Below are 23,277 nucleotides of genomic sequence, written 5' to 3'. Positions count from 1 at the left end.
TGTTCTGTTGTTTTTAGTATGTCTATCGTTCTTCAGCTTCAATTTCTGTTCCCAAAACATGGCTAAGGCTTGTGCAATTGCCAGCAAATCATGTTCATTCTCTATTTCTTCCAATGTGAGATGCATCTTCTATACTAGAAATAGTGATGTGGTAGTGCATGTACTTGAATGCAGGCACACATTTGCAATAAAAAAGATACTACTTATTCCTTGTAAATGTGAGAAATTAATTTGTGATTAAGAGTAACTGTCCCTTACTATAACATCCAGGCTGTAGTTAAGCATGCATCAGCCTTCACTTTTAATTGGAACAGTGATTTGCAGGATGTATTATAAGAGGAAGAGTTTTGTTTATTCTGATGGTCTTACAATTCAGCCTCCAAATAATTTAAAAAGTAACAATTTCAGTTGAGGAGCAATAACTTAACATTATAAAATGAATATTATATAAAGTTGCAGACATTAAAATTAATATTTCTTGAATATCTACATGAATCTGTTACTTGATTAGCAAAAATGTCTCTTAAGTGGCCTAGAGCACAACTACATTTGGTTCATCTGGTTTTAGATGTCTTCTGAAATTAAAAAAAGTAGCTAGCGGTCTAGTATGTTTGCAGAAGACTCCAAAGGCATAACTGCTGTTATGGTCCAGCCACAACAGATGAATGGCTTCTAGGCCCCAAGTTCAAGAAGATAATCTACACACTACCAGAAATAGCTTTCAGAAAGGTATTTACTTTATAGGGTATTGTGATACAGAATTCCTGGTGTGCTGGTTGCCCATACAGCCTTTTCCATTGGTCTGCTTGTGGAGAGATTCAAGAAAGCACTTGACGTCATCACCATACAGGTTGATGGAATTATTCAGTAGTTAAGTATCCATTGTATGAAGAAGTAAAATAAAAAAACTAAGACTTGCTCTGATGCAAAAAGACAATTAAGGTTTTACAAGGTAACACTGGGTTGAAGCAGTATCTACAGCTGTTACTCCACCTCCTGGAGAGATGTGGTTCTGAGCAAGTGATGCTGAATTACCATTATAATAAAGACTTCTGCTTTTTCTTATCAGCTAGTATTGGAGGCCTGTTTTCTTGCATTTGTTCTGACTTCTGTGGATGCTTTCTGTCTCTTCTCTGGATTATACTTTCATCAACTCTGTGTACATCTCTTTGTCAATCTTAATTTTATCTGTTTTTTGAATCTTGTTGCTAAAGTGACAAATACTTCTGTGAACTGAAATAATACTTTTTTTTTTTTTTTGATGAAATGGTTACTTGCTAAGAAAATACATTTTAAGTAAGCGTAAGAACTGTATTTCTTCTATGTTTGTACAGCCCCAGCCACTGAGTGGAGATTCCAGACTGCTCACGATCTGCTGTAAGTAGTATACAGGAACAAAGCAGTTACCCACCTAATGAATAACTTCAGCAGAGATGGAAAAATAAACCAGAATTTTGTCAATGAATTTCAACAAGACAGACAAACATGGCAGCCTCATTGTGGTACTGCATACTGTACTTACACAGGTGCTTTATGTAAGTTAAATATTAATGCACTCTGAAGAACATGTATAGAAAGGAAGCTTCTATTCAAGAGCTGTTTTTATAAAATTGGTTTATATATAAACAGGCTTAGTGCTGTATTTATTCCAGTTAAAACCTATGCGATGAGTAATGAAATCATCTAGCACAGATTGTCAAAAGGCAAGGTGAAATAACACATGAGCATCAAAACCCAGAGTTTGCATCTTAACAGCTCGTTTTGTGTATCTCTGATAATTGTATGGTATACATAGTCCTCTTACCTACATTAAACTGTTATTCTTTTTACTTTAAAAAAATAAATTAATTAATTAGTGCTAGTGATTTAACCCCAGATCTTAATTCTAGTGAGTAGGAATCATCTTCTTTCACTAGCAGAGAAAAGTAGGTGCTGTTGAAACTCAGTGGTATTGGCACAGCTACCACGTGGAGATGTTTTTATTTCTCTGGTGGGGTTATTTCAACACTTGTAAGCCACACAAAGTCAGTACATGAAAACTGTCTCAATGCTGTTGCAGTGAACAAGTTTTAGCTGCATTTCTTGTATTACTCATGTGCTTAACATGCTGACCATTGTATCTTCTTTAGTCTTGGCACTTTGATGGAATCCTCTTCAACTCTTCTTGAAATATCAATTCCAAGGGGAGCTCTAGAAAATCAAGTGACCTGTATGTTAAAAGGTAAGTAGTGCTATTGCTGTGGTAGGATGACTGTACCCTGTACTCAGATGTGCAGATTCACAGACCTTGTGTACCATCAAATTGGGAAATTCCCAATAGTATGTTTAGTAAATGCTGCCCAATTCCCAAATGCTGAGGATTGGGCAGCATTTTCACAAATTCCTCACTCGTAAGACTGTGAAAATGCTCTGAGCCTGTGCCCAAAAACATCTCTAGAATGGGGAGTTGTCTACATTTTCAGCTGTTCCTAACTCACGAAGGTCTGTGACTTCACAGCTATCTTTTGGGGATGTTATTTTCAGGTTCTGATTTAAGCCGATAAGTAATTGTACATTCCAGTAATGAACGCAAGACGCATTAGAGATTGACAGGTATTTTTCTCTGATAATTGCATGGTATACATAGTTACAGCAAAGATAACTTTGTATTTTATTCATTGAGTTATATTTTATATATATATAAAAGCATTCTTTTTTGAAAACAATATTTTACCATTTCTTATGTGAAAATGGTAAAACTTCCATCCTGAAACCCTCCAATTGTGTGTTTTCATGGCCCTGGCAAAGGCACAAACTGGATAACAACTGAAGAGTTTAAGACCAGCTGGTACTTGTAACATACTGACAACTCAAAACAATTCCTGGAGTTTTGGTCAGTCCTAAGCCCAGGGTCTACTTGAATCCCGAAAACAAGCCATATTTAACAGGCTATTAAAAAATTATGTCACACGTGAATTGTTAATGTAAAATCATCTGATGATCAGAGGGCTGTCCCCCTGGGCCTCTTCAGCCTGGAGAAGGCTCTGGGAAGACCTTACAGCAGCCTTCCAGTACCTGAAGGGGGCCTACAGGAATGCTGGGGAGGGACTTCTTATAAGGGAGATGTGACAGGAAGAGTTGGCTTTAAACTGAAAGAGGGTAGATTTAGACCAGCCATTAGGAAGACTTTTTTCACTGTGAAAGTGATGAAACACAGGAACAGATTGCCCAGAGAGGCTGTGGATGCTCCCTCCCTCAAAGCATTCAAGGCCAGACTGGATGGGGCTGTGAGCAACCTGGTCCAGAGGGAGCTGCCCTTGCCTACTGCAGGGGGTTGGAACCAGATGATCTTAAAGGTCTCTTCCAATCCAAACCATTCTATGATTATGAAAACACAGTTTGACTCAGAGCATTTAGGTTTATGACTGCAACAACTAAGAAGCTAGGGAGAGCATACTATTTAGCTTGCTCCTGCTTTCCACGCTACCACAGTAACAGTAAATACATAAAACTTTATGATGCATGGTGATTCAAATCTCTGACTCAAACTTAAATGCTGAAGATAATAGAATCATTGAATGGTTTGTGTTGGAAGGGACCTCAAAGAGCATCCAGTTCCAACCCTCTGCTGTGAGCAGGATTGCCAACCACTAAATTGAGCACCAGATCAGGCTGCCCAGGGCCCAGTCCGATCTGGCCTCGAACACCTCCAGAGATGGGGCATTCACAGCCTCTGTGGGAACTAGTCCAGTGACTCACCACCTCTTTGAGTAAAGAATTTTCACCTAACATCTAATCTAAATTCTACCTCCTTTAGTTTAAAGCTATTCCCCCTTATCCCATCCCTAGCAGATCATGTAAAAAGCTGCTCTCCCTCCTATTAATAAGCTTCCCTTGAGTACTGGAAGAGGATGACATGTACTTAACAACTACATAGAAAAGGAAGTGATGGTAACTTTTAAAGCTTATATGCCCTCTAGAGACATTCCTCGTCACTTTGTGGTAGTCTGTGCTTCCACTTTCACTGAGTACAGTGAATTAATGAAGAGAAAGACTGAATGAACTGAGTCACTTACTTTGGTTCATAGCGGATGCCATCAGTACTGTACAAAACACCACATCCTGCGTGCAACCTTTCAATGCCATTCCTAAGCAAGAAAGCAATTATGTACAATGTCATAACTCTCTGAATATATAAATATATGGTTTAGTTACCATATACAGAAATGCCTGATGCTGATTATTTTAAAGAATGTTACAGAAACACACAAAGAAAACCAGCCCTTACCACGCAATCATAACACCGTTATCAGTGCACAGTCTTGGAGGAGGAGACAGAAAAGCAAAACCATTTGCACTTGCCAGAGTTTGCAGGCCTTTTCTGATATACTGATTACTTGCAACCCCTCCTGATACGACCTAACAGCAGTTTTAAGTAGGGGAAAAAAAAGAAAAATGGTATTAACTCAAAAGAAAGACCTCCTAGGTGAAACTAAATTAGCATCCTATCTAAAAAACAAATACATCAGGTAAAGTTTTGAAGACTGCAATAAAAAAAAAAAAAGTTTTTCAAGCTAAAGCCATTTTTGAAGACTGAAACCTATCAGAAAAGAATGTGAGTGTATTATGGCTAAAAACTATTCCTGAGTGAAAGCATGGTATAAATAGAACAGCTATGAAGGACTGGGCTGCCCTAGATCAAACTGTCTGACATGAGCTGTTAGAAAAGGTCAGGTTAGTTGGTGTGAAAATCCCCTTCTAGCTTAAACCCTAACTATGAAAGATGTCATATAAATACCTGAAATTAATATTACTTTAATCCTTGTATTCTAGCTAAGTTTAATACATACTGACATCTGTGTTATCTGTCAGTATGATTAGTTCTGTCACAGGGAATAGTACAGGGAAATCTGCATCCTGAATGACATTGCATTTAAATATGAAAAGCAACGTGCAAAATGATACAAAAATGATGTGTACCCACCAGAGTTGCAGTTTTTGGTAGTAAAATGCTATTTTTTAAGCAGAAAAGCATGGCTCGGTGTGTCCGCTGGATAATATGAGCAGCCACTACATGCTGTACAGCTGCAGCAATGTCCTTAACGCAGGACAGGAGTTCACCCTCTTGAATACCTACAAAAATGTATGATTAGATGGGTTTTCCTGTGTATAGCTCATGAAGTACATGGGTCGTATCTGACTTTAAAAATACCTTCTTCTTTTTCTTTCTGAATAATGGATTTGTTGACAAGGCTCTGAAGTCCAGAAAAAGAAAAATGACAGTTACGATACTGCTGCATGGGAAGTCTGAATGTGTACCTTTGCCAGTCTCCAGTTTGAGCTAGGTGCTCGATTGCCTTCCCCCCAGCCATGCCGTGGCACTCTGGGTGCTTTATTAAAGAGAGCCTTCTTGCTACCTAAGGAGAAAATAGAGAAAATAGTTACAGGAGGACTTAATGTAGTTCTCTGCATCGTTTTATGCAATCAGCGTACAGTTTTTTTTGTTGTTTTTTTTTGCTACAGCAATGAGAAATGCAATTCCAGAACAAGTTGAGAAGCAGGACCAGCAGATTTTGCAGGAAATGTTGATTAGACCTCAGACTCTCATACTGTATTACTAGGTAAAGGAGAGCGAAGTTGTTTTCAACTTTGAGCCGTTTCCCATTCCAGCCCTCCTCTTTCAATGCATGAGCACAAATATAATTTGTTTAAAAAATATGCTTGTCGGAAAACAAAATTGGAAGTGCCTGATTTCATAGAATGCACTTATAACCCAAGCAGTACAGACTGTCAAAGCCAAATCGGGCTTTTCAAACTATTAAAAGAACAAATAACAACAAAACAACTAGTAACAAATGTTTTAATGTGTATTGTTTTAGGTTTGGCAGTATCCTTTGAAATACTACTATTGATCTTATCAAGTTAATACAACTCATTTGTATAATGGTTCTCATCAAACCTTCCATTACCAGCTTTGGTTATGTTATCTATTTGCTAAAAATACAATTAATAAGCTAGTTAGTACTGGTACTACCAAAGTGCATAGATGTCTAATAGCCTCTTGCATCTTAAATTTATGGTATTTCAAAACAGACAAAAGAAAACATAATGTAAAGCTCCTGTCACGTTATACTGCTGTACTCAGGCTAATGCTAAGACTATGCTTAAGTAGCTTAACTGCAATAGAAGGACAACAAGTAGATTCACATGTGCGTTGAAATATTACCTTATCCAGCATGTCACCTGGTGCTATATCTATGGTCTGTCCAAGCAGAAGGAAATCTGAAACTCCTCGTGCTACTGCCAAGATGCAGTGACCTCCGGAGAGTAAAAGAACTAAGAAGGGAAATTCCACTTGCTCTGTCAGTCTGATGGTAAGTGCGTGAGCCTCCATGTGATGAATGGGTATGAAAGGCTTCTGGTACCTGTCCACCAGCTGTAAGCTGTACTGCAGTCCCACCTCCAGGCTCAGCGCAAGTCCTGGTTTCACTGTAGTTGCAATAGCAGCAAGTTCATCTACAGAAACTCCGCTGGCACTAAGCGCTTCCTTTACTACTTGCTGGATGTTTTCTCTGTGAAGCTGTTGTGCTACATGAGGAATTATTCCACCTGCTCTAGTTAGAAACAAGTAATTGTAATATATGAGCGTTTCATAACACAATCACAACAATAGCTTTTTCAACATCTTGTAAATGTGCCCCACCCAGCCCTTTTTTTTTTTTTTTAGTATGTTTTCAAATGCCTTGTTTAGTCTAAATGACACAAACTATATCTGTGTACTGAATGGAGCATAATTATCACTGGGACATAAGGAAAGAATCCTAATTTCCCTTCCTTGGCATGCATTCCTCTTAAATCTGCTGCTACTCTTAAAACTACCTCTATGCCATTCCAAAGCAATGGCTGAAACTGAACACAGCCTTCCACTTTCCAGTTGATGTACTTATCAAACAATGCCTAAGTCTGATTAATTTTCACCTAACTGAAAATATTTTGTGGTTTTAGTAGTGCCACTGTAGTGTTTAACCAAAATCGATGAAGAATTTGTGTACTTTTGTGGAAAGAAATTAGCACAAGAAGATGAAAATAAATGCACAGCATTTCTTTCCACAGCCTTGCAGAGTGAGCTGGAGACAAAGAAAGACGGTCTTTGTATGAGAGATAATGGCCTTAAGTTGTGCCAAGGGTGGCTCAGGGGTGGCTCAGATTGGATATTAGGAAATGCTTCTTCGCAGGAGTGGTGAGGAGCACAGGCTGTGCAGGGAGGTGGTGGGGTCACTGTCCCTGGAGGTGTTCGTGGAAAGGGTGGATGTGGCACTGAGGGACAGGGTTAGTGAGCACAGTGGGGATGGGCTGATGGCTGGATTTAGAGGACTTTTGTGATTGTGTGATACCCTCTTCACATCAATTTTCCTGAGACGCTTTCATACTGAAGCTATCACAGATAACAGTGGCGAGACTACCAAGCACCTGCAGCCACAACCACGGCTGTATAAGAAGGATGCTATGAGCTGTATGCACTTACTTCAGGTGCACCTCCTTTTGGCTCTGCAGCGCTTCTCCCAGCACCCTGCCCGCCTCGTCCAGCACCGCCGCGCCCGTGTCATCGCAGCTGGTTTCGATGCCCAGCACAAGTCTCGGGGGCCTCGCACAGCGCGTGGAGCTGCTGCTCAGCCACGCAGCCGAGCCGTGCCTCGCAGGCTGCAGGAGGCGCGTGGCCGTGCCGCTCATTGGCAGCAGTTGGTCTCGTGCTGATGTCTGGAAAGGAGCTGTACAACTGATCGTCACAGAGGGGCTTCCAAGTACGTACTGTTACAGAACTCAAGTGAATTAGCTGATTATAAATAGAATACACCAGGTTGAGTCAACATCCCTGGATGTGCTTGAAAACCGTTTAGATGAGGTGCTCGGGGACGTGGTTTAGCAGAGGGTTGTAAGAGCTCGGGTGCTATGGTAAGGACGGGGTTGGACTCGTTGATCTTTAAGGTGTTTTCCAACCTGAGCGAGTCTGCGAATTATTCTGGAATACCCCGCGGTTTTTAAGAGCTTAACAAGAACTGGCGTTGTTGTGGGAGGAGACGGGGACCCATGGCTGTGCTTTACCTGAGGACGATGCCTTCGCGATCTGCCCCGCCTACCGCAGCCCCGAGGAAGGGAACGCTTCGCACCGCGATCCGAGCAGCCTCGCGTCGCTGCCCCCGTAGCCCGATTCCTGCCTGCGATGAGCTTTACCTTCGAGTGTTCCTCGTGCTATTTCGCTGCCCACAGCCTGTTTTTAAGAGCCTACAAACTGTGCACGGCGCACTAACAGCTACAACGTGGGAGGACTCAGCCCGGGGCAATTTGGCAGCCGGAACCGCAGCCTTCCCGCCGTCCCCGGCCGCCATCACGGGGCGGGGCGGATCCCGGAAGTGACGCTGCGCGGTTCCGTGGCGGCGCCGCCATCTTTGTGCCGGAAGGTAGCGCGCCCCCTGCCGGCAGCACGGCTCCCCTCCGCCACCCGCGTCACCGCCACCCGTGCAACGGGGGGTGTTTTACACAAACGCTGTTGAGCGCTGAGGTAAACCGTGTAAGGGATGTCAGTAAGAAGGAGCCAGCTCAGGCTTCATTGCACAAAGAAGGAGTTATTTACTTCCAATAAATCAGAAAAGTCGCGCTTTTTGAACAGCATCTTCATCACACGTTGGTAAATTATCCCGGCAGGAAAACAAACACTTTTCCTTCTCTCCCCTCCCAGCAACCAGCAGACAAAGCGAGCCTTCCGCCAGCTCCGAGCTGCCCGTGCCCGGCAGCCGTGGGGCAGGCAGGCAGGCACAGGAGCTCTGCACCTCCTCCCGTCCGCCGCCAGGGCAGCTCACGTGGGTCACGCACCGCTGCCGTTCCCGCACGTCTCCGCGCAAGTCCTTCCTGTTTTCTTCTGCAAACTGTACGCGGTCCGGCCGTGACATCTGTCTCTCCACCTGCTGCTAGCACCGCTTCTGTTCTGACCTATTATCTGTGCAGAATTTCTCTTATTCCTCTCACTTGTTCTATGGTGTAGCTGCTTCTCCTTGGTGCAGGGCTCAGCAAGTCCCAATTACAGATAGAAAAGTCAATGTTCTGTTAGCAAACTGAAATAAACACAACAGTGGCAGCTTGCAAAAGCATACCTAAACTGAGCTATCGAGTGCACGTAGCAATCCCTGAGCCGACAGTTATGGACTTTCTCCAGTCTCTATGACAAAAACGACAAGGACAGATAAGGCATGAATCATACCATCCCTTTTTACCAACTGTCACGGTATTTACTGAGACAGTCTTGCATAATGCAGTAACAAACACACCCGTTCACAATCCACAGAGCAGGAACCAGCTACTTTCACCTATCTACAAAGTGTTGCCGGTCCTTTGAATGGAGGCTGCTGGATTTATACAGTAAGTTGCCATTTGCGTCACGGCTGCCTGGCGCTGGTGAAACATCGCTCCCCATTTCAGCAGTTATTCACACCTCCCTTACCTGCCTCAGCCAGACCTACATCTATTTGTAGTGCTGATCACACCGTAGAGCTGGGCCTGCCTTCAACTTCAGGAAATCTCCCATCTATAAGTTTCCTATCCACATTTCGGTATTTGAAGGCATCTTAGAAACTCAACTTTCGCCCCAGACAGTGCTGCAAGGAAGCAGTAATTGTATCTCAGATGTAAATGCATCTCTCATTGAATACAATTAGATAACAGCAGATTATTCGTTTCCTTTGCCCAAGAAGCGGAGTCTGTGTCAGGATCAGTCAGCATCACACCTTCTGTCTAGTATTTATTGATGCCAAAGATTCGAACACCGTGCAATTGTGGCAGCTTGGGGATAAGCACTGTCAGAAGAGAGGTGGTGTTGAAGATAAAGTGTGTCGGATCATACTTTGTGTAGAAACTAGCCAGGAAGTACCTGCAGGAGAAAAGAGAGCAAGCTTAATTGCTGACAGCCTTATCCACAAACACACCAACAAAACATGGCTGGAAAAAGATGCTACAGTGATCAGCTTTATTCTACCCGTTAACCATGGATGTGTTCTTGTATTAAATACCTCATCTTAGGTTCTAGGATGTTATACAACAGTATTGTAGACTAAGTATCTTCTTCCAACACTCCTCAAAGTGCTAAGAAACAACTCTACAGAAATGTCACAGCAGTGTGTTGTTTTCCCTACAGCAAACAGGGAACATTTATTCAGCTTCTTAGGTGTGTGAAGAGTTGTGTGCAAGTGCTGTGTAATACAGCATTCCTGCAGGAAACTATCTTTGAAGAAAGAGGATTTTTTTTTGAGCAGTTACACGTTTTTATTCCCATTTCTTTCCGATGTAAGACAACTTCCTATGCAGAATACTGTGTCTTCCCTCTCACCCCTCAGCCCTGCCAAGCAAGCAGACAACTTCCTTTTAGGAAAAACAGAACGATTTTTTAGAACTGGATATTAAATACGTATCAGATTTCTTTCTGTTACACAACCATACTTTTGTCAACAGAAACAGGTGGTGCAGAATTTCCAATCAGTCTATTTACATAACTAGTGTAAACAGAAGGCAATCTGTAATAGCCTGGATCCCCTTCGGTGAGGACTGCCGCATTCCTCGCAAATGACAAGTTACAGAACGGTTAGCAATTACTGCAAAGTAATGGACATGCACTAACAGACAATTAGCTTAGCTTTTCAATATTTACGACTTCACCGTCTTCTTCTAAAGAACTTCACGAGTTGATAGGTTTTCTCACAAGGTTTCTAATATTTAAAACCCATTCCATTAACAACTATTTACAAACTTCAACTCCAGTACTTTGAATTAGTGTTGAAAACTGCAGGAAGATTGTTGACTATGCGGCCTGTAAATAAGTACTCCTAGATACAAGCAAAAAAAAAGAAAAGTAAATTGCAACTCATTTAATGGAGGCTTTTAAGCCATGATTTTGTGACTCACTTCATTCATGATATAGTTTAGAACTCACAGAATTATAGGAGAGATTGTGAAGAATTTTCTTGAAGATGTAAATTGTACTCCATAATCCAGTTGTTCCCAGTGTGTCAGGAGCCTCGCTTTCCCCTGATCAGGTGTTTCAAAAGGAGTCCCCTTTACTGCATGCAAGAAGACATACGTTCCCTGGAGGAAAATAAATGAATACACTGGTACCTTTAGCTGTTATGTAATTGCTACATTGTTCAATGCATTGCAAAACAGACAAACAAACAAAACAAAGAAAAAAGAGTAAATGAATTATCTAAAAGAGCTGCTAACCTGAAATAACAAATTATAGGAGAGCAAAGAAGAGCCAAGAAGTGCTTTGCTTGAAGTTACAGTCAGTGGCACATTTGGCATTAAAGCCAAAGTCTCCATGAGGCACAACGCAATGCTTCCTCGTCTACATTAGATGGCAAAGATCACATGAAGCCAACAGAATTTACACAAGCACTGTAGCAAGTTCTGGGCTGATGATTTATGTTACTGCTTTCCTAGCACAGTATGAAATTGAGTTATGAGGCAGAGTTTGCACAAAGTAGAAATCTACAGCTGGTGAATACTGGCAATATTACAAGAACTTCCAAAAGCTTCCTCAACTTCCCACTAGCTTCAGATGCTTGGAAGCTGAATACCAGCAACCTACGGAATAGCATCTGTCCCTCTCCTTAACCGTGTTGGTTTCTTTGTTACTGTCTGATGGAAAGATGCCATGGCTAGGCTGTTCTGAAAGATGAAGTAGCAGCTGTCAATTCCAGATAGGAGAGCCCAGTTTCAACAAATGAGCAAAGCTTCCAATTTTAACAATCATTTGTCTTTTATCTGCCAACTCCAAGCAAGAGTCTCTACCAGAAAATATCAAAGAGTTCAGCATTCTTCCAGGTGCATTCACTTCTCATGCACAGAGATGGAAAGCTTTATCCAGAAACAAAATCTCGCTTTTCTGAAGTCTTATGAAGGAGGTGAAAGCTGACCAAGCATCTGTTTTTGAAACAGCCTCTTGCCTGGAGGTCTACTGGAGAATTATTTTGCTTAATTAATTATCTGATTCATGCTTTTTCCAGCACCTCAATTTTAATAACAACAAAGGCACTTTCAGGACATCCAAATGCTTACTCCACATTTCATTTTGCACTGATACGTGCAGAAAGAACCCAACCTAAACCCTAAAATTGCTTTTAATGTCAGCTAAAAGTTTTCTACATTCAAAGATAAATATATAATTTTAAACAAAAAGTGCCATTTAAATGCTTCAGTTCCCAAAGTACAGTTTAAATCCATCTTCTGCATTCCCCTAGAAAACAACTTGGCAAGTGCATGCTATCATCCCTGCTGTCATTATAGCAACCTACATGAATAGCACCATGGGGAGAAGAGAGAGAGAGATTTTCAAGATCTTCTGTAAGCAAAAGCCTCTGGAAGCTAAAGTCATAATTCATATCACAACCCACTAAATAAGAAATGGTTTCAGGGCTTGACCCAGTGTGATCAAGATCTTCCCAAATACAGTGTTATGGTTTTTTTCCATGTCGTGCATAGGACAGAGTTCTGCGCTGAAGTCAGTCAGCTAAAATTTGTCTGGTTTGACTAGAAATCAAAGCAAGAAAAAAAACACAAATGCTTTTGTCTAAGGAAAAGTATCATCTAAAGCACTGAAATCAAACATGTTGAGATACAAACAGGTTTATACAGAAACATTAATAGATAATACTCTTTTTACATATTACATTCAGTGGATTAATGAATAAGAAATATCTCAAAGCCCTCATGTTTAAATCCAAAGCGATCACTCCTCCTCCCCAAGTGAGCCAACCCATTCAACAGCGGCTAAGCCACATACAGGTGTTTTTGGTTTCAGTATCCACACAGCCCAGCTATTCCTCTTTTCGCCTGCTTTTAAAATTAAGCATTTGTGAACAACTCTTTCAACAAGAGCGGGTACTCACCAGGTTGTGAATCACATTTGTTAAAGTCCACGCGACAGGGACACTAAAGAAAGGAATGCTGAGCAGGACGATGTGAAGCAGGCCGATTCCAAGCGTGTACGTCAGCCACATCCCACGGCTGCTCATCACCCGCGTGTTTGGATTCACCTCGCTGTGGGCAACTCCGACATTCATTTTTATCCTACAGAACAGAACTGTTCCTAAAGTGAGGCTACTGTATTGTAGAGGTATCTAATACACGCAGCTCCAAACTAGGAAAGAGGCTGGTTTAAAGAAGTAGGTCTGGAATGAACGCTGCACACAAGCTAAGGCATACCTCAAGAGCTTCAAGTGCGACTTATAAAGAAATCAAGACAAAAGGGCTGTTGGGGCTGTTTGTTCACAAAGAAACAACCAAGCAAATACAAACACCACCAGGTCTGCCACAACAGGGATGATGTGGGATTAGTGAACTGTGCTGTCACAAGGGCAAAGTGTAAACCAGCAAGGACACCAATCTTTGTAACTTTTATCCCTTCAGTTCCTTTCTTCTGCCACTAATGTCAACTGTTCTTTCCCAGTTCTCATCAAACAGTTTTCCCTCACCTCATTCACGTTAAGGCTATTTGGGAATTTTGCATATACTGCCTGCCTGGCAACCTGTTGCTAGGAAGACTGAATTTATTCCTACTTTTTTCGTAGCATGAGATCAGATCTCAGATTTCCATCCCCTGCAGGTTTTGGAACTCTTACCCTGCTGTTTTTATCTGATGATAGCCAAAGGCTCAGAAGGTTTCTACTTGACAGACGTACGCAAACACACACAAGGCAATTTCTAACCACAGTTTTCTTTAGGAGATCAGCCTGGTGAACTACAATTTGTATTAAGTACTAGAAAAAAAGTTTGCTTCATTTCATGAAACATAAATAGTCATTTCAACATAAATAGTCATTTCATGACTATTTGTAAACATTTACAGACTGGGATGGAGAATTGTTAACTGCCTTCTGAATCAGTTGACAGGAACATTAACTAGCAAAAATAATTGGCTTATTTTTTTGTTAAGTAAGTTTGTTTCTAGTATTTATTCAGTATTGCAGAGCACCGTCATATCTGTAACACCACAGATTAATGCACTATGATGTGTGTATTATGTGTGTAAAACATGTATTAACAGTAGTTGGTAACATGAAAACAGATGAGAGGAGCCTGAAATTGAACTGTGGCGATGCCAATTATAATCTCCCTTTGTTGCAAAGCATTTCATAGTTAGTCAGTATTGTATTTTGATACGATGAACCTATTTTTTCCTCAGCATCTCTCAGTTAATCAGCTGGACATGTTCTTCATCTACTGCATTCCCGTGTTTTCTTTCCTATTGCCAGAAACGCAGCTGCATTTTGGCTTAAGAAATTGGAACCAACTTCTCTACTTCCACCAGACGGTCTCATTCCAGGCCCCTACAAACATATCTGTGCGTCCAAACACACCTGCGCACCCAGGACTGCCACAGCACAGCTGCTTTGCAGGGCAGCAGGCTCCAGCCGCAGGGTAGGAAGCGCGTGCTGCTACGTGATGTGCGTGGAATCGGCAGAAAGGTGAGAAGGCGTGAGGCGACGCGGCCGTGCCAAACGGGGCACGAGCAGAAAGCATCTCACAGCCTGTCCTCTCACCTCACCGCGGACTTTTAGACACAGCGTGACAGAACAGCCCGGCTTGCTGCGGTGCCCGGTCCGTGGGGGTGCCCAAAGCCTGGGGCCGGTCGGGCTGCGAGCTCCCTTCCAACCCAGCCGTTCTGTCGTTCCACGTCCCGCAAGTCGGGCTCTCTGGACGAAGGCCCGCAGCAAACCTGGCGTCCCGCTCTCACACGCCGACAGCGCACAGCCAAAACCCGACCTCCGATCTGTCGGTCGGGAGCACCGCGACACGGACGGCCCCGGCTCGCCGCCCCGCCGCCCCCGCGAGCGCAGAAGAACGGCCCCGGCTCCCGCCCGCCGCCACCGGCCGCGCGCAGCCGACGGCCCGCGTCCATCCCGCCCGTCCTGGGCGCCTCCCCACCTTTCCGGCGCTGCGGGAACTCCGCCGCCCGTCCTCCGACCGCGGCCGCCGAGGATGAGAAGCGCGGCAGCAGGTAGTGCCGGGCGGCCGCCCCGTGGGCAGGGCTCCGCGCGGGGAGGGGCCGGGCCGGGCCGCGCCGCCCACGGGGCAGCGGGACGCGCAGGTACGGGGGGCTGTGGGGCCGGGAGGGGCGCGGTGGGGCCGGGTGGGCTGTGGGCCGGGGATGGGGGAAGGCGGAGGAGGAAGAGAAGAAGGAAGAAGAGAAGGGCGCTTCTCGGAGCGCGGGCGCTGCCGCCTCCCTTGCCGCTGGGCCTAGGCCCGGGCCTGCAGCCGCGGGGCGGAGCGCGGTGCGGGCGGGAAGGGCCTCTGTGTGGGGCAGGGCGCGGGCTGGGGATGCGGTGGGGGTTTGCCTCTCTTCTAACACGGGCGGCTGAAAATGAGCACGAGCGTAGTGAGCTCTGCCTGTCGGAACGCAGCCTGCAGCCGGACAAACCTGGAGATTCGTCACCCCATCGTGCCCTCATGCTGCGGGCGTTCCGAGCTCGCACGTGCGTGTTTCTATGTTTATTTTCCTGTTTCCGACACGGCGAGCCCCAGAAGTGGTACCCGAGAGGCAGCGGGCGTGGATGTGCGCTACTCACGCCCGCTGACGGCGAGGTTTGGGACCGGGAACGGGCTCAGAGCCGCTTCCTCCCTCTAAGCCCTGCATCGCGAACAGCTCATAGAGCGTTTGGCTCTGTGATCTGCGGTGTTGTTGTTTTCAGCTCCTCCCTCCCCTTTGTCAGCATCTTTTCACGGAGATACCCGACTCCAGGCTGGCTCTTGTCAATAAATCATCAAACATTTTGCGCAGGAGTCCTTTGTGACATGTGGATGTGTGCAGAAGTTGTGTGAGTGATTAACGCTGGCCTGTATTCAGCAACACATCTCATCCTGTGTTCCTTCTCTTTGACTGTTTGGTGGAAAACTGATTTGTCAGATCATTTTGCCACATCTGAAGGGCAAATTCTCTTTGGAATGTAAGTACTATGTATAAAAAGAAAAATTCTGCAGCTGTTCTCAGAAAAGCGCTCGTTCTGCTTCCTCTTCAAACACTGTAGGTTGAGTTAATTTGTTTTGCCCAAGTAGCCGTGTATGTGCTTGGCCCTTTATGTCAAGTTGTGCTTCTGAGAAGGCTCTCCAGGCAGAGAAGTGCTGTGTGCTTGCTGTGCCAGCGACACAGACCCTGCAGGATAGTCCTGCTCTGGGGGCTGGCTGCAGTGCCCTGCCTGCACACCTTCCTGCTATCCTGGCTGGGTCTGCTCCATTCCTCCCCACGTGCTCATAGCCTCAGGCTGGATGCTGGTTGTGCAGTCAGAGGACCAGTCAGACTGTCCTCCACTAGGTTGCTTGAACGGATGCAACAGGAGCCCCATGCTGTGGGCTTTGTTTGCCTTTCAGAACAAATATTGGCCTTCCATGTCTCACACTAGGGAGCTGTTGGATACAAAAGGGAGGTATTCCTTGAAGGTCAGGGTGCTATAGTGCTCAAACCGTTCTTGAGATGCAAAGAGCTGGTCATGCTCTTTCTGCCACCTTTCTCATATGTGTGAAAAACTGTGGTTGAGTTCTTTGTGTCATGCCAGGAGGATCACTGAAGACTTCAGTTGGAGATTGGTTAGTTAGGCCTATGTACGTACTTAATGTTTAATACCTGCAAAAATTTGCAGATCCACTTACCATCTTCATGGCAGTATTATTGTGTATAACACAGCTGGAATTTTGTGGCCCTTTGTAAGTGTTTCCATTGAGAAGAGCATCTCTATTGTCTTATTATAATATGGGGCATCGTTATTTTCATGTGGAATACACAGGAATAAAATGACCTGCCTGAGGGCATGCAGTAAGTCTGGTAAGAAAGGTAAGGTTACAATGTGGAAGATTTGGCTTTTTCTCCTCATTGCCAAGAGGTCACAATGCCAGCTAACGCATCTTTTTCTCACTGTGCTGTCCCCACCTTCTTCCCCAGCCCCACAGAAAGAGGTCATGTTTCTTGAATTTTTGGCTGCTGGGAACTGTATGCAGAACACAGCAGAGCTGAGCTCAGAAATTTCAAAAGCAGGGAAAAAATAACGCCAGGAGTTTGGGAAAAAAATAGTGAAGATTCAAAATCCTTAGATTTTGTCATCAGTGCTAGAATTAGACATGGTACAGATAGATACACTGCCTGAAGATGTTTCTGATTAGTACTGTGGGTTACCACACAGTGTCTTTTCTGTTATAATCACAAGAGCATAACCACTTGTCATAGTAGTTTAGAGGAATGGCTTGGTAAATGTGGGGTTATATTGTTTTGCTGTTTTGCTCAGTGTATCTCTGAATTCTTGAACTTTTTGGAGGGTAGAAGTTTAGTCTGCTTCAGAAAGTATTTTCTGTTCTGGACTTTGGTATACTGTTCCTTCTACAAGTCAAACTGCCATTGGCTGCAGAGGAAGCACTGTCCAAATGAGTGTTTACAACGTTACCCTTCAGCCTTAATGTTATGTTTCACATATTTAGAAGTGTGTATTTGTAATGTGTCTTTTCCATTCCATTTCTTGTATCTTTCTATGCAGCTTCTCTAATTCCACTATGAAGCAGCTGTCAGCAGAAACTGTTCGTCTGCTTTCGAGTTCTCAAGTGATTACATCAGTTGTCAACGTGGTGAAGGAGCTGATAGAAAACTCCTTGGATGCCTGTGCCACAACTATTGACATTAGACTGGTAAGGCCCCTCTCCTTCTTGTACACTCGTGTATGAAAGGTGGGGCTGGGAAAGTTGTTCCTCTGCCAGTGTATTTTTCACCACATTGCTGTGGTGTGAGAGAACTTAGTGTTCTTTATAAGTATCTGTTTTAACCTCAAACAAAAATAGTCCAAAATCAGTTCCCTAATAAGTCAGGAGATGGGCATACAGGAGTTGACCTGCAGGTGAGGTATTCCTCAGAAGCCATTGTAGTGGCAAGGTATAGGTTGAAGTCTGGACAGGTTTGTATCCTTGCTAACTTGATTAACCAAACTCCGATGGGTGACGTTATTTAGTGTCTTTGCCTGATGTGTCAGCCAGCTTTTACACAAGACAGAGAAACATGTGAGCTTGTAGTATAGCTTTAGATAATGTGATATTGCTTCCATTACAATATAAACCCAGTCATTTGATTAAAAATTGAACTGTGGCCAGGGCATTACGTGATATCTATTTGTTAATTTGAACCTCCACTGCGTTGCTATTAGAAAGACAAACACCCTGGAACCTGCTTTGTTAGCAGCTGGGTCAGCTACCTCAGTAGCATGACTGTGCAGTAAGCATATGGAATCATACTTTTATTCTTGATGAGATGTCCTGGGTTTGGGTGGAAGTATGCTGGAACCTGCTCCTCTTTACTAGGAGTGCAGAGACTGCACAGGCATCAGTCTTATCAGTTTCCCCGACTGAGCTCTGACAACAGGAATTCATGAGAATAATCTTTGAAGTCTGATTTATACCTGCATGTTCTAATTTAATAGAGTAGATGAGCAACAGCCTTTGTTGTCATTTAGAGCAGAATTAGGAAGTAGGGATCTCAGCTACAGGTTTGTTAATGTTACATGAAGTGGCTGTTGTAAAAGGCAGACAGTTATTTCTGCTTCTCTTTCCCAGTGCAGAAAGTGGAAGCTTTAATTCTTACACCCCTCTCAGAGGAAGTTTAGCTCAGGATGAAAAGTTTCACTCAACAGCTGATCCATCTGGCTGCCTGAAAAGTGAAGACCTAAAATGACATGCTTGGCAATGCTAGGCCTTTCTGCCTTTCGTGATCTGTTCATCTTGCTAATGCTGAAGACCAGTGAGAAAAGTGGATTGTTTGTGCCATTTTAACAAGCTGAATTGATCTGAATTGATTTGCAAAGAGTTGTGGTGGAGCACTGGAGCAGGCTGCCCAGAGAGGTGGTGGATGCCCCATCCCTGAAGGAATTCAAGGACAGGCTGGACCAGTCTCTGAGCAACCCAATCTAGTGTAAATGTCCCTTTTCATTGCAGGGGACTTGGACCAGATGACCTTGAAAGGTCCCTTCCAACTCAAATGATTTTACTGTTGCGTGATTCCATGATTTCTAATGGGTAGCAGAGATGGGACCATGAAGCTGTGATTAAAAGAACAGGGAGTTGCATGTCTTGGCAGCAGTGATCTCTTAGAGTAACTTAAAGATCTTACAGCATCACGTGGTATTTAGGCCATTTAGCATAAGAGAGTGGTGTTACAGAATACAAAGTTTTAACACTGTAATATTTAAAGAAAATGTGCCTGAGTATAAGTGAATAATATTGGGATTGAAATGGGAATTTGTTCAGTAACATTTTGATTCAAGTTCAAGAAGATAGATCTGCTCACTCTTTTTTCCGAAGCAGGCAAATGGCATGGTTGTAAAAGTTAAAATGGAACAGAGTCATCTGTAGTAAAATGCAGAAACTGTAGCATACTGCAGCAGAGTAGGAGATTTTCTGTGTCTTGACATGATTTTATGCCCAGTTTGGGTATATTTTGGTTTCCATGTTGTTTTCCAGCAGGAGCTTGGTTCAAATATTAGCAAAAACATTGTTTTTCAATCTGAACATAATCTGAACATAGCACCATTGATTAACATGGAATGGAAAACATCTCCACATTTGTAGTACATATCATTTAAATGTTATAGTTCTGAGCCTACCTCAGAAGCTTTTGATGTCTCGTAGCACAGACTGTGTGCGCATACACGTATTCTCTGTAGTTTGTTTTGCACTGCATTCATTTTTCTTTGAGAAGTAACCTGTAAGTACGTTACGTTTTCCTCAACTGCCTCCAGGCTGTGTCCAGGTGGAGCAACATGGCGAGTTTGTTTAATCAGTCATCCTTTGAGATGGCCCATGTGCTCTGCGCAGCATCAGTGGGCTATGGAAACATGGGAACCCCCCAGTTGAGACATTTTTTGAAAGCAAACCAGTTGTATGATTGCCACAACGTACCACACGCTACAGCACGCTTTTCTGGATGGTAGATCATAATCTTTTCAAAGAGCCACACGTGGCTTCTGGGAAAGAAGTTGGCTTAGTGATCCTGCAGTTCTGCTCACTTTCTCCTCCTGCTTGTGATTTTTTTTCTTCTTTGGATGTCATTTCTATGTGCGGGTTGTAGTGTTGCTGGAAGGAAGCATTTGTTTGCTGTGTCTGAGTTTGAGATGTTGGAGAATCTGAAGTTCATCTTTATCTGATCTCCTAATTGCCTGGGTTGTTGGAGTTTTATCTGCTTATGCAGATGTTTATTCAAATGACAAGTAATCACGTATACTGAAATACTGAAAGAGAAGCACTGCTTGCAGTTGCTTTGTTTGTGCCTTAATGCATTACTTTAGCAATGCGTTACTGTTGTTTTTTTTTTATATTAGGAGAATTATGGGTTTGACAAAATAGAAGTAAGAGACAATGGCAATGGCATCAAGGTTGCTGATGTTCCTGTTATGGCAGTTAAACACTACACCTCAAAAATAAACTCTTCTGAAGATCTTGAAAGGTTGACAACATATGGTTTCCGCGGGGAAGCGCTGGGATCCATTTGTTGCGTATCAGAGGTGAGTGACTGGACTGCTGTGCTGTGATTTGCCTGCGTCTGTGAAAGTTTTAATAAATATCACTGCAAGGTCTTTAAACTGTTCTGGCAGCCACTGGGAACTTGTTTTTGAAACAGTCTGGTTTGTGTGTGCTGTCTTTCCCCACCCCTAAGTCATATCATAAGGGTTAGGAAGCAATATAGATTTCTTGTTAGTGTCCTGCATACTGTCATACTGGTTATACTAGTGCTGCGTTTGTTTTCCTCAGCAAGAATTCATCAGAGACAGTTTGCTCAGTGTTTCCTGTCTTTTTCTGTCATATCAGCGTATAGATATGTGATTCCTTGGAATGATGCTTTGCCTCCCCCTTAGTGTTATGATGTCTAACAGCTTGGCTGAGTTTGCTACTTGAACTGAGCTAACTCAGAATAAGAAGCAGCAGATGGTGGCCAGGAGATTTCACTTCAGGACGCTGATGGCCCACATAGCTGCAGTTCTAGTAAGGATTTCAGCCTTGATGTTATCTAAGTGATCAACAGTCATGGGATCTTGTTGCAGTCCATATTGTTCCTTGACATGCATGTGACTGCAGTTGCACAAACAGTTGTCTTTACGAGTAAACAGGAACCTGCTCCCTGGCCTACCTGAGTCTGATCCATATATCTGTGTTAACAGGGCTGGCATTGACAGTGTACTGATATTTAAGATTTAACTTGTAGACTAAAAGGAAGCTGGTTCAAAACCATCTGAGAGATGTGAACACGCAGCATCTACCTGTTCCATGGTTCTCTGCCTTTCTGTCTTTGTACCGAGACAAGGTCAAGTTTGCACTTGTCTCCCAAGGATCAGATACTGCAGGAAAATACTGAGATCACTGTCTGATGGGAACTGTCAGCTCTGGAGGTCAGGAGAGGTGTCAGAGGGTGAGAGAGTCAGCCTCCTTGCTACCTTGGGCTACATTCACGTTGCACTAAGCGGGAGTGGGTTGTGTGTTTGGATGGAGGTTTCCAAAGAGGCTTTCAGAAGTGGTGGTGTGCTGGCAGATGATGATAGATCTCAGTGGTCCTGACGAGTTATCAGGGCAGGATGCCATCTGTACTGAGCATTTAATCAGCCTGTGTTGCATTTCATAAGATACAGGAGTAGGTCTGACCGGTCTATGAAGTACTATAGTAGGTATTTCGTTAATGTGGGGATCAGTAATTATGTTAATGAAACGCTCCTGGCGTTAATTGCATTCTGCCTGCCCAAACTGCCCCCTGAAGTTTCAGTTAAGAGGTACATTACTACCAGCCTGTAACTAGACCTGTAATATTGTTGTTTCCAAGTAATCAATTACTGTTTTTCTCTCCAGAGGCATGGCTGAATTCAGAGTGATTCATATGAGGAAACTGAAATAAACCCAAACATCCTGAAGCTCTCTTTGAGTTACAGCCTTTATGTCTCCCGGGTGCTTAAAGCATAGCGGCGCTTTGTTCAAAGTATTGATAGCTGAACTCACAAAGCTGGAACTTTGTTGAACTACTGGACTGTAACTGGTCTTACTAAAGATGATCTGTGTCTTACCTTAGCAGTTTACAAAACATAGGGCTTCACGATAGCCAGATACACTGGGTGTGGAAGATTAATACGCTCTTTGATAGCACTTACGTTTGTGTAACCTCACCTGAATTTAAGAAGCTGTCACATTATGTCGTCTCTTGAAGGCTGAAGATGCAAAATTATCAGTTGACTTAGTTGTTTGTTGAAGCTGTGTTTAGAGTAGAAGACAAAGAAGTATGTGTTGTAGGTATTAGGAGCAGCTTATACTGTGTAGCATTGTGATGGAAATGTGTAGCTTTTGACTAAGTGAGTGGGAAAATGAGTGATAATGCAGAATGTTTTCTGTGACTAAGAAACACCTGAAGGAGAAGAATTTTATAAACTAATTACATGTAGTTGTGGTGGCTGAAATAATATGCTGTTAAGAGTGATAGCAAAGCTTATCTAAGCTCATTCTGATCTTTCTGAATCCCTCATTAACATGATTTTATTATTATTGTTCACAGGTTTTGGTCACAACAAAGACAGCTGATGATGATATCAGCACTCAGTATGTTTTGGATAGTAATGGGCATGTAACTTCTCAAAAGCCTTCCCATCTTGGCCAAGGTAGGATATTGTGTTCTACATTGTGTTGTGACAAGGATTTTGTTTCTTTGGGGCTCTGTTTGATGTCAAAATATCTGTTCTGTATTTAGAGGCTGTGTATGAGATCTTGGCAGCTGTGAACATCTCTTGCTTATGTCTGTCAGCCAAGAATGTGTTGTTAGCATGAGAAATAACATCTCAGAAGTTGCCTTAGATAGTAATTTTAAACTAGTTTTGCCTTATCTGACTTTCTTCTTCAAGCCAACAGAGTGAAAATAAAAAAGCTGTAAAAATTCTGGAGGGAGAGAGTTGCCCTACTCCTCTGTGAGGGAGTACCTGGGAGCAGCATGGCCAACCCAGTAAAGTCGTGTCTCCAGAAATTCGTGTGCGCGAAAGATCAAGGTTGCTGTCACCTCACAAGTGGCCTTAGTGTTCAGACGTGGTGTGGGTTTGGGGTTGCACTGGTCTTTCTTTGTAGTCTGGTCAGCTGTTTGTTGCCCCGTAAGGCCAGGCTGTATCCTTGCTTTCACACTCTTAACAGACCTGTGTTCAAAGAAGAGGTCATTGCTCCTTTCTTGTGATTAAGGTGGACCTATGAGAAAGCAGTTGCTGCTCTCCT

The 23,277-nt window shown here is 43.3% G+C and overlaps 3 protein-coding genes across 5 annotated transcripts in view; 1 reads left to right on the top strand and 2 right to left on the bottom strand.

Annotated features, from left to right (window-relative positions):
- Positions 1–1,949: 1,949 nt before the first annotated feature.
- On the bottom strand, positions 1,950–8,399 carry OSGEPL1 (O-sialoglycoprotein endopeptidase like 1). Its single transcript, XM_052676025.1, has 8 exons — positions 8,083–8,399; positions 7,505–7,748; positions 6,206–6,593; positions 5,192–5,396; positions 4,964–5,112; positions 4,268–4,398; positions 4,056–4,127; positions 1,950–2,190 (listed from the first exon to the last, which is right to left on the bottom strand). Exons 2-8 carry the CDS (start codon positions 7,708–7,710, stop codon positions 2,100–2,102), a joined length of 1,242 nt encoding a protein of 413 aa, XP_052531985.1. The 5' UTR covers positions 7,711–7,748; positions 8,083–8,399; the 3' UTR covers positions 1,950–2,099.
- A 188-nt stretch (positions 8,400–8,587) lies between these two features.
- Positions 8,588–15,079, bottom strand: ORMDL1 (ORMDL sphingolipid biosynthesis regulator 1). 2 transcript variants are annotated; one of them, XM_052676031.1, is made up of 4 exons: positions 14,950–15,079; positions 12,912–13,105; positions 10,958–11,109; positions 8,588–9,901 (listed from the first exon to the last, which is right to left on the bottom strand). In XM_052676031.1, exons 2-4 carry the CDS (start codon positions 13,083–13,085, stop codon positions 9,766–9,768), a joined length of 462 nt encoding a protein of 153 aa, XP_052531991.1. In that variant the 5' UTR covers positions 13,086–13,105; positions 14,950–15,079; the 3' UTR covers positions 8,588–9,765. The 2 variants fall into 2 exon arrangements, with proteins under 2 accessions (XP_052531991.1, XP_052531990.1); XM_052676030.1 differs by having other exon boundaries at positions 12,912–13,092; positions 14,950–15,060.
- PMS1 (PMS1 homolog 1, mismatch repair system component) overlaps positions 15,055–23,277 on the top strand; it is a 51,350-nt gene continuing 43,127 nt past the window's right edge. For both annotated transcript variants that reach the window (XM_052676010.1, XM_052676011.1), the window contains exons 1-4: positions 15,055–15,112; positions 17,544–17,691; positions 20,367–20,549; positions 22,577–22,679. In XM_052676010.1, the coding sequence (XP_052531970.1) occupies positions 17,560–17,691; positions 20,367–20,549; positions 22,577–22,679 (418 nt within the window). In that variant the 5' untranslated portion in view covers positions 15,055–15,112; positions 17,544–17,559. The remainder of the gene's footprint in view (positions 15,113–17,543; positions 17,692–20,366; positions 20,550–22,576; positions 22,680–23,277) is intronic.

The sequence above is a fragment of the Tympanuchus pallidicinctus genome, unplaced genomic scaffold (assembly GCF_026119805.1).
Source record: "Tympanuchus pallidicinctus isolate F22 unplaced genomic scaffold, pur_lepc_1.0 scaffold15, whole genome shotgun sequence".
NCBI lineage: Eukaryota > Metazoa > Chordata > Aves > Galliformes > Phasianidae > Tympanuchus > Tympanuchus pallidicinctus.
This window is presented reverse-complemented; position numbering and strand designations above follow the sequence as displayed.

Excerpts from the sequence above, each read along its gene's own strand:
- OSGEPL1 (XM_052676025.1), bottom strand. The coding sequence starts at position 7,710 with ATGAGCGGCACGGCCACGCGCCTCCTGCAGCCTGCGAGGCACGGCTCG. Across the intron at positions 6,594-7,504 it reads CAAAAGGAGGTGCACCTGAA|AGCAGGTGGAATAATTCCTC; the intron begins GTAAGTGCATAC and ends GTTTCTAACTAG. Across the intron at positions 4,128-4,267 it reads AACGGTGTTATGATTGCGTG|GAATGGCATTGAAAGGTTGC; the intron begins GTAAGGGCTGGT and ends TTTCTTGCTTAG.
- ORMDL1 (XM_052676031.1), bottom strand. The coding sequence starts at position 13,085 with ATGAATGTCGGAGTTGCCCACAGCGAGGTGAATCCAAACACGCGGGTG. Across the intron at positions 11,110-12,911 it reads CAAATGTGATTCACAACCTG|GGAACGTATGTCTTCTTGCA; the intron begins GTGAGTACCCGC and ends ATTTTCCTCCAG. Across the intron at positions 9,902-10,957 it reads ACAATCTCTCCTATAATTCT|GTACTTCCTGGCTAGTTTCT; the intron begins GTGAGTTCTAAA and ends TTTCTCCTGCAG.